Here is a 10219-nt window from a genome sequence, read left to right as displayed (position 1 = left end):
GAATAAGTTTGGCAAACTTCAAATTAAATTAGATCAGAAATCTAGGTTCTATAGATACACTCCAATTTTTCTCCCATTTTTATAGAAATGTTCCGATTGGGAATTCTTGGATTTGGAACGAAATTTTCAGGTTGACATTAGAATCTCCAATCCAACTTGCACCACACTAATTTATGATAGCGCCTGATAAGCGAGCTGGTCTAACCGTCCAAACTAATTCTTTTCTCAAGCAATTTTTTTGTATAACAATATCACCACCATCTAGTAGTAATATTATACTCTAAAATCTAAATTTTGCTAGTAGTAATCCATTAAGATTATAACACATAAATAAATTAATAACCCAAAAATTGAAACATACTCCAAAAAGTTTTCCTTGGAAATGGAAACCCTAAGCCAAAAATCCCAGTAATGGATGCTTGATGCTTGAGGACACAGGGTAGATCGGTCAACTCAAGTGCTGACGTGTAATGGATGCCTCGTGCCCCCATGGCATTAGGATAATAAAATTAGAACCCAAGGGGTAGTTATGGAACATCATCGGTACATATATGTCGATGCAAAGGATGTAGTCGGAGATGAGAGAGGAGGAGACATTATTACAAGAAGCTTGGTAGCTTTGTTGGTAATCCAAAGCTGCTCATCTCATCTGTGTTTTCTGGAGGAGACTGTTTGGTTGCTGGCTCAGATTCAGAAAACAAACATCATAGGTACTTGAATTGTTGAAACTCAAATCCTACAACCTCTTTATCCAAAAAAAAAAAAGAAAATAAATAAATGAACTCAAGTTTTCCTCTTTTGTAATTGTTTTCCTTATTCGTTATTGTTTCCCGATTCATGTTGTTTCCTAAAGAGGAATCTTATTGCAGGAACAAAAAAACATAAAGATTCTCAATTGCTGGAAGTAGAAAGTTCAGAGAGTTCATTTCCAGCTGCAGAAGTTCAAGTAATCTGAGGTTTGTAATCTAAATTTTCAATCTTTCGAGTAAGATCAAACCAACATGCCAAAAGGGTTTTATGTATTTATGTTTTTGGATTAATATTGGTTATTTTTCTTGGTTGTTTGCAGATTTATCTTCTGTTTAGATCAAATCAGAAGTAGATCTTATCTGGGTTTTATCTGAAAAAGCAAAGTTTGGTGAATCTTGAAGCAATCCAAGTGTTGCAAACTCTTTGAATTTTCAAGAAATTAAGATTAGCACAAAAGAATCAGATATGAGCAGTCTTTTATACAAATACAATCCTAATTTTAAGGCCTCAGAGGGAGAGCTGAGGAAGAACCACACTGCGGAGTTCATGGATTCCAATATTTTCCAGCAACAGCATCCTCAGCAGCAGCAGAGCTCCAACTTAACGCGGTATCGGTCAGCTCCTAGCTCATTTCTGATGGGGCTTATGGATAACAATGGCGGTAGCGGCGGCGGTGGAGTTGAGGATTTGCGGTATCTTCAACCTTCGAGCCCTGAAGTCGAAACGGTGCTAGCCAGATTCATTTCTTCATGTAATGAACCAGATCACCATGATAATGGTGTGCAGCATCATCAGATTGAAATCGAAGAGAGGCCAGTGAATGTGAAGGAAGAGGCAGGGGACTCTGTTTCTAATCACAATAATGGTTACTCGAATTCTACTCATATGATGTATCAAGCTCCTCAAGCTCCTCTGGCTCAACAAGTTCATGGTTTAGATAGCAGCTCCTTTGCTGCAGTCAACTCTACCGTAATGGAGAATTCGATGATGCAATCGAAAATTGGGGTTGGAAATCGGTCTAATCTTGTTAGACAAAGTAGCTCTCCGGCTGGATTCTTCCCTAACTTGACCGTTGACAATGGTATACTAATATTTTTGTTGCCTATTTCTTGGTTGCTCTCTTGGTCGCATGTTCTATATGTGCTATGTAAATATATCGATATCTTTGTTAAAATGCGGATTGATTTGTAAAGCGGTTTAATTCAGAAAGTTAGGATTTATGTTGGTTTTGGTTGCCGATTCTTTGCATAAACTTGCCCGAAAATTCGATTTACGCTTAACTTAATGGATTAACGTTAAGTTGCAAACGATTAGAAAAGTTTGAATTTGGAGGGTTATTGTCACTTGCTACTTTAGATAAAGAAAAATTTAGTAAATAATTAAGAGGTTGGTTATGGATTTGATGACATTTCAATAATTGTTTTGAAATTTTGTTCTGGTTCCTCTAGTAATTTGTATTTGTTTGACTGAAAAACAGGCTTCAATGTGATGAAAGACTCGGCAGGATATCGCGCAGGCAATGGTGTAAACGGAGAAGCCAGTCCATCAACTTCTAGGTTGGGTAAGCAACTGAATTTCTCATCTAGGCCATCTTCATACTCACATCGTATGCCTCGGATTGCTGAAAATGAGAATGGGAACTCGGGAGAAGGTAGCCAACCGCAACCGGATCATGGTTTAGGAAATGCTAATGGTAGCAATTCACATTACCACTCTAGCTTCCCAAATGATTCGTGGGTGAATTCTTCATTTAATGACCTCAAAAGAGCCAGAGACAATGAAGGGAACAAGTTTTCTACTTCGACTGCATTTGAATCACATGTATGCTTTTCACTTTTTTTTGTAAACTACATTTGTTCTTCAATTTTTACTTGGCCATCTGCTTGCTTATCATATTAACTATGTTTGTTTTTCTATGATCAGAACAATGATTTTGGAAACCACAATCACGGTTTGACGCAACATTTGAGCTTGCCGAAAGATTTTGAGATGCCCGCTACGGAGAAGTATTTGCAATTTGAAGATTCCATTCCTTGTAAAATTCGTGCCAAAAGAGGCTTCGCCACTCACCCGCGAAGCATTGCAGAGAGGGTAAATCTTCTTTTATTTCATTAGTCTTATGGCTGGTTTACACTTCACACAGATTAAGTAGCACCGCTGCATGTTATACTTTCCAAATTATATCAAATCCGTGATTGCGAAAACTATGAATTTCAGATGAGAAGGATGCGGATTAGTGAAAGAATGAAGAAATTGCAGGATCTTTTCCCGGACATGGACAAGGTATTTGCTACACTTGTAATAGATCACCATTGTAGTCGTTGTCTTGAATGCTTGAAATTGATCGAGTCTAATATGTTGTATTCTTGGCAGCAAATAAACACGGCAGAAATGTTGGACTTGGCGGTTGAGTTCATAAAAGACCTTCAGAAACAGGTTAAGGTAAAAGTTGCAGCAAACGAAAAATATAATCTTTGAATCGAATTAATCTACACGAATTTCAACCAACTATTTCTTCCCTCTAAAGTGTCATCTAACCTTGAATGCAGACACTCAAAGATACGAAGGCGAAGTGCAGTTGTTCGAGCAAACAAAAATAAACTCGATGCAAATTCATGTGCGCGGTTTGTTCATGTAAAGGTAGCAGTAGAAGATCGGAGAGGAAAAGGAAAGCGATTTCTTTCTTGTCTTCTGGTCTTTTTCACTTGAGAGATAATAGTAGGATGGTAGGATGTATTGTGGGTGTGGAATTTTAGCCTGTTTCATGTTAGCTTTTAGGTTTCTGTTTTTTCAACTTCTTCATGATGTAAGAAAAGCACACAATAAAAACTTAGCTCAAAGCACTTGTCCAAGGGATGAGTGAGAGTTGAGAAGTGAACTAAGATTACGATGTGCTACAATTTAATTCTACTTCCTAACCTGGAAACAAAAGCATCAATAAGACCACCAGCTGCAACAAGGCACCATTTTATGACTTGTGAAGTTTCATTTCTAGAAGCAAAATCAATTACCAGCACCCAACATTGTTGAGGGGGCTTGATGGTTTCAAATTTTTTGGTGTAAATTACTTTGTGCACCTTGGTGATTTAGGGTATGCAACAGTTTGGTCTGTACTTTTTAAAAAGTGATAATTTATTACCCTGAAGTCACAAAATATTTACTATTGACTTTTTCAATTGCCAAACTATCAAGTTAATTGCCTTTTTTTTTACATGCTACTCAATTTGGCTACATGAATGCAAAACCGAGGCTTTTATTTTACAGAATTCTTACTTAACGTGCGATTGTGGCTAAAAAATTAATATTCTGCGTATATATTGTGAGATGAACTTCGTTGTCGATGAGTTAGCCAATATGAGCTTACCTCATTCTTTGGCTTCAGTTTATTTTGAGCAAACTTCAACTTCTTATAAACAATTATTATTGTCTGATATTTCTGAAATCTCTCGACCTCGTCATATTATTTTGTAATTTTACTTTTGTCGGGCTGTGAGCCCCTTTGTTTAACCACAAAAAGAAGATTAAAACTAAATTGTTAATGACTCTAAACTAGAGGGGTGTAAAGTGTTCCTAACCTAATTTTTAATGCATTTGTGAAATTAGACATGCATTAAGCTAATTAGTAAGATCCATGCGTTTTTTCTCTTGCACCCCGAATTAAAATTCTTCATTGAAAATTATAGCAACTTAAAATATGGTCTCGTTAATGTAAAAATATCGATGATGAATTCGTAGATGGCGAATTCGATACAAAATTAGGATGTTCATTGTGTAACTTAACCAAATTTCTCTTTTTTAGTGTAAAAATATCGATATAGTAAAAAAAAATGATCTCAATAATTAAAAAAAATGTGCATACCTAGAAAACCATAATTAATTGCAACAAAGAAAAATCATACTTTTCCTTTCGGAAAATTCCGCGAACAAAGCCGTTGGTCCGCGTCTGTGTCTCCCCCTCCAACTCCAACTGCACATTTTTCTTTCATTTCTCTTCCTTCCATCCCTAATCCCATTTTTCCAATTACTTCATTTACGCTTAAACAGAAAACAAAAAATTAAATTCCAAAACCAAAACTCTTTGCTAGCTCAGCTCTGCGAGTTTTCACTATCCACACCACATATTGCTGATTCGATCATCTTCCCTCACTGATCGATCGGTCTTCCTCCCTACAAAGACACATATTCTGAGTTCTCGTATGAAAATTCGAGGTGGGTTTTTGTTAAGATTTGAATTTTAGACGGACAGAGAGAATTACGATGTCGAATTTGGCGAGTAATTTCAATCAGAAGATCGACTACGTGTTCAAGGTGGTGCTGATCGGAGACTCGGCGGTCGGCAAGTCTCAGCTCTTGGCTCGCTTTGCTAGGAACGAGTTCAGCTTGGAGTCCAAGGCTACCATTGGCGTTGAGTTCCAGACTAAGACCCTCGTGATCGACCACAAAACCATCAAAGCCCAGATTTGGGACACTGCCGGCCAAGAAAGGTAATCGCTTTTTCATATTTTTATAGATTTGGTGCGTTTGTGATTGAGTTTTTGTGTTTCTTTGATGTGGGTTTTTGTTGTTTTTAATTTATGATGTGGGTTTGTTGTTATTTTTAATTTGTGATGTGGGATTTGGTGAAATTTGGATTTTGTGTTTTTGTTTGAGTTGTGGATGGTGATGATCATGATTTTGCTGAATTTAGAAGGCAGTCCTTACTTTGGTAGAAGTATTTAGCCCAAAAGAGAATTGCTTTTAGGTCTCTTTTGGTCACTATGATTGGACTGGAATCTACAACTCACCATATTCAAGGTATGTTGGAGGAAGAAATGAAAAAATGGCGTCCAACGTGCAGGTAGAAGATGGATTACTCATTAAGGAAAAACCATTCACCTCTACCTTCAATAAACCTTGAATATAGTAGGGTATCCCTTCCAACTCAATCCTAGATTCCAAACGAGGCATTGAAGAGAAATCATGACCAGATTGGATTAGCCCGGTCTTTAACATAATTCATCTGCGTTATACTATACATGTTCTGATTATATACTGTAATACTAGGTTGATTTCAATTAATTAGTGTACGTAGATCTTGATTAGCGGATACTGGTCTATAAGGTGAGCCACAACCCATGATATTGAAGGGATGGTTGTGAAATTTCGGTTGGATCAAAGCAGAGGATATGTAACATTGTTGAATGATGATTTTAGGATGAGATGAAGGTTTAGATTGAAGTTGAGGTAAAGGAAGAGAATGAGATGGATGATGCCACAAGGTTAGAGTGGATGACTGCCTCTTTTGTATATATTTTCTTTTTTCTAGATAGTGACAGGAAAGGAGAAGCCAGTCGTTTTGAAACAGCATATTAGGCTACGAAGACAACGCTTCTTCAAATGACTAGCATATAGAATATATTCTGCTCATGCTTGAATTATTACTTGAGCAAAACCAGTCATGAAGGTAACGTTGTCTGCGAGATGAATATTAATATCAGAATAAATTCTGTTAGAATAATTAGGATAATAAGTAATTGTGCTCAAGTAAAGCTGGGTATTAGTTATTACTTTATTGAAACCCGTCCAGAACTAGTCTGAGTCTTGAGATTCTAATATTTTACATATGGAGATAATAGAAAGAAGGAATGATTATGAACTTAAGGACATTAATTTACTTTGGGATATGGATATTAAAACAGCAAAATGATACTTAAATATCGGTAAAGTTTACCGTCTTAGAATAGTGCGCCTGCGTGTGCATGTCGAGCCTATATACATTTCAATTAGTTACCACTGACATTTGTGTCTATTGCATAAAATTGAAAACTCCTTATATTCTTTTTTTTTTTTTTTTCTTTGCCACAAAGTCCATCTTCTTTTGTTTGTATGTCACTTGACACTTCTGGTGATGATCTCAGATACAGGGCGGTGACAAGTGCATACTACAGAGGTTCAGTGGGGGCAATGCTGGTCTATGACATAACCAAGCCTCAATCATTTGATCATGTAACCAAGTGGTTAGAGGAATTGAGGGCGCATGCCGACAACAATATTGTTGTGATGCTTGTAGGCAACAAGTCCGACCTGGGGACACTGCGAGCTGTACCTTCTGAGGATGCAAAAGAGTTTGCCCAAAGGGAGAACCTCTTCTTTATGGAGGCATCGGCACTTGAGGCTACTAATGTTGAATCTGCATTCGTTACAGTCCTAACAGAAATTTATCGAATCCTCGGCAAGAAGTCCCTCATTCCAAATGAGGAAGCAGAGTCTGGGAGTTCCTCACTTCTCAAGGGAACAAAACTTGTTGTTCCTGGACAAGAGCCCGAGCCTCAAGCGAGTAGCTGTTGCTGGTCTTCATAAAATTGTAGCCTTTTAACCTCCTGCAACGTGGATTTCTGCTGTTTATACTTCCAGTAATAATTTTAACCCTCTTTCTTTAGTTAGATTTACATTTCTTCTTTCATGTTTGTCATTGATTGACATGGTTACATATTTCCACCTTTTCAGGAGACGAATGTAATACAGCTTGTGGTAGAGTGGGTGATTAGGTTTACCCTCTTGTAAAAAGCGGATGGACTGGCACAGAATTCTCAGACTCAAAACACACAGTGATTTGATGCAATTGACACATGTACTTGCCTGTAGTATGTTCGCACATTTTTTTCTTCTTCTGATTTTTGCCAGCATTTCGTGGCTGGAATAGTGAAGGTTCCTTTCACTTACACTGAAGGACACTCACCCACACACATGAAACTAGACCGAGAGCAATGTGGCGTATGAGAAAATGAGCTCGAGTTTGGTTGTGGAACAATGTTGTATTTCACTACTTTATTGAGTTTTATTTTTTATGAATGAAGCTTTTTCTATATCAGGAGAGGATGGATTTGAACTTGAGATCTCTTACAATATTAGAAAGCGAGATGCATTAGACTGAGTGATAGTTGATCATATAGATTTACTCAAAGATATGCTTCTTTATCAAATGTTATATGTGAATCAATATATTGCACAAACCTAGAAAATAAATGACTGCTTTGTAGAATGAATGAATTCATTTCTTTCATTAGCTTATTTGAGAAATTAGCTTCAGTTGAGGAATGTCTTGCAGAGTTCACTCCATAATGTATTTCAACGATCCAATCGCCTATCTTTAAGGTCTACTTTTAAAATCATATCTACCATAAATCACCCAAATCCGAAACTATGCATCCATTTGATCAATTGACAATCATTTTAGTGTTTCTTTGAAAAACTATATTAGTCCATTTTCTTCACTCCAATTGGATGTCTTAATGGTTTTGGATTTGTCCAGTTTTTTGTAAAGATGATTTATGAATGATGAATTAAGATATACGTTTTAGATCATTGAAAAACATTACGAAACGAGCACCATAAGATCATTATGTTGCAGTTTTTCTTTTCACTAGTAGGGTTCCTCCTTGTTTCGGATAAGAGATCATTTCGTTACTCAACATAATATATGTGAAGTCTACAAATTTTGATGAATGCTTGGTTGAAGAGCATACGAGTTACGTATTTCAAAGTTTAATAATATTTTGGGATTTGATTACAATATTTACATGTTGTTGGTGTTGAAGATTTCTCTGGAGAGGGATCCTCGGACCTCAACACAGCTCCCCAAGGGATTGACACTTTGGATGTGTAGTTGAGCTCTTGCTTGTTGATGTGCTACAAGAAGAGGACAAAGTTAGTTCTGAAATGTGTCTTTGTGGGGCCTTAGGTGTAGGCCTTGAGGTTCGCAATCAAAACTAACTAAATGCTAGACGTGCCACTGCTATCTCAGTATAGCAGATGTAGAACAAGAGTGTTTTTAGTCGATTACTTGCGCCCCAAGTTACTCGAACTTCTTGTTATCAAATGATTGTTGTGAATGAGTTAAGTCCACATTAAGTTCTTTTTCTTGCCTTGTAAACAAGGACTTTTAGTTCATAGTCTTATATGTTCGAATGAAGGGAGTCCAAATCCCCTTAAGTCATTTATTTGGTCCTAGATTACTTTTAATGATAACATATCTATTAAACTAGTCAGATCCAGATACAAATAAGACTCTTAAAGTAGGAAAGTAGGTGGATATGACTTGAATACATATTGGAGAATGCATTAAGTAATAGATCTATAAATTTAGAGAACAAACAAAGAGCGTTAGGCAAGATTTCACCTTGTCTGTCAAGGTTGAACCTCTTGCAATCACTTCTCTTTGAATTAATAGGGGTTTATATGCTAAAAATGGATGGATGATAAACAAGTTTACACAAGGGAATCGATAATACGCCACTAAGGAAGATAGAAGAGCTTTAAACTGGATAAGAGATAGCTTGTCGCTAAAAATGACTGAATCTTGAGTGTCCTTGTCTTTGTGGCCTCTTCCTCATTTTATAGGCAAATTAGCCCGACTATTGTAACTTTGTTCTGGCCCGAAAGCACTTGGAAAGTAGTGGGTAATCAACTTTTTACTTGTAATGCCACTGGAAAGTGTTTTTTGGCTGGTAGTAGGCTAGTCTCTATCACTTGTCACTTTAATGGTAAGCACATGGCTTGCATCTTTGCTGAGAATGCTTCACTTTGCTTGTGGGCTTGGTGCTGGGTTTCGCGCAAGTCCTCTTTAATTTGGCATCCTTGGGTTTTCCTTCATTTAAGCCCAATGTTCAAATATTAACCCAAACACATGTATTTATGGCTCTCCTAACCAAAAGAAGCTCTTATTAAATACAGAAATAATTTGTTAAATGATGATGAACTTGGGAGCCGACTTTTTCCACTCATAGCACTCATCTATTAGCCTAGCCTTGCCTTCAACTAACCTAAACGCACCTTTTTCTATGATCAACCAATTGCAGTGCCTACACTCATTTGCATCTCTGTCTTCTATGTATATATCAAACCAATGAGACCCGCCGCGCCACTCAAAATTGCAGAAATATAATGTTGAACACCCAACATTTGGTCGAAAATTGAATCCAAACGACCCATGAGGAGGCAGTACATGAGCACCAAGATCATCTTCCTTAGATTTACAATGGAGAGGAAGATCCGTCTGCAGTAAATTGTTGATATTGACGTACGTCCTGGGTAGACACATTATGCATTATACACAGTACTACAAGACATGCCAACAACAATAACACCAACTTTTTAACAAACAAATTCATGCTTCCTTTCTAAATAATGTATGTGTCACAAAAAATAAATAAGCATATTAATCAATATTTAAATAATAATTCAATAATCAACTTTTATATCATTTAGTTTACAAAATTTAAGTCACAAATTTAGTCTCTAGCATTACCACAGAAAAACCCACTTCCATTTATTTACTTCCCAAATAGAATACAATAAAATCTCACCCACTTTTTGTTTACCCGATAAGATTGAATCGATGAGATTTAGGGGTTAGGCACTTCCGCAAAAAGATTTCAACTTTCGTTTTTGGTAAGTAAACTGTTAAACCTAATAAGTTTCTTTCCACTTA

At 36.7% G+C, this 10219-nt stretch overlaps 2 protein-coding genes across 3 annotated transcripts; both read left to right on the top strand.

The window, feature by feature from the left end:
- The first annotated feature begins 526 nt into the window (after positions 1-526).
- On the top strand, positions 527-3724 carry LOC103420443 (transcription factor bHLH130-like). Of its 2 annotated transcripts, none has more exons than XM_008358509.3 (8): positions 527-710; positions 870-956; positions 1070-1831; positions 2228-2571; positions 2674-2841; positions 2968-3033; positions 3124-3192; positions 3300-3724. In XM_008358509.3, exons 3-8 carry the CDS (start codon positions 1216-1218, stop codon positions 3348-3350), a joined length of 1314 nt encoding a protein of 437 aa, XP_008356731.2. In that variant the 5' UTR covers positions 527-710; positions 870-956; positions 1070-1215; the 3' UTR covers positions 3351-3724. The 2 variants fall into 2 exon arrangements, with proteins under 2 accessions (XP_008356731.2, XP_008356732.2); XM_008358510.4 differs by having other exon boundaries at positions 574-710; positions 854-956.
- An 895-nt stretch (positions 3725-4619) lies between these two features.
- LOC103438375 (ras-related protein RABA4c-like) lies at positions 4620-7618 on the top strand. Its single transcript, XM_008376923.4, has 3 exons — positions 4620-5234; positions 6648-7142; positions 7237-7618. The coding sequence occupies exons 1-2, from the start codon at positions 5008-5010 to the stop codon at positions 7087-7089; spliced, it is 669 nt and encodes a 222-aa protein (XP_008375145.1). The 5' UTR covers positions 4620-5007; the 3' UTR covers positions 7090-7142; positions 7237-7618.
- Positions 7619-10219: the final 2601 nt, after the last annotated feature.

This window comes from Malus domestica, chromosome 07, assembly GCF_042453785.1.
Source record: "Malus domestica chromosome 07, GDT2T_hap1".
Lineage (NCBI taxonomy): Eukaryota > Viridiplantae > Streptophyta > Magnoliopsida > Rosales > Rosaceae > Malus > Malus domestica.
The sequence above is the reverse complement of the archived record's forward strand: the minus strand, read 5'-3'. Positions and strand labels throughout refer to the sequence as shown.

Coding starts and splice junctions, on each gene's coding strand:
- LOC103438375 (XM_008376923.4), top strand. CDS start 5,008: ATGTCGAATTTGGCGAGTAATTTCAATCAGAAGATCGACTACGTGTTC. Junction 5,235..6,647: donor GACACTGCCGGCCAAGAAAG/GTAATCGCTTTT, acceptor TGATGATCTCAG/ATACAGGGCGGTGACAAGTG.
- LOC103420443 (XM_008358509.3), top strand. CDS start 1,216: ATGAGCAGTCTTTTATACAAATACAATCCTAATTTTAAGGCCTCAGAG. Junction 1,832..2,227: donor TAACTTGACCGTTGACAATG/GTATACTAATAT, acceptor ACTGAAAAACAG/GCTTCAATGTGATGAAAGAC. Junction 2,842..2,967: donor CGCGAAGCATTGCAGAGAGG/GTAAATCTTCTT, acceptor TATGAATTTCAG/ATGAGAAGGATGCGGATTAG.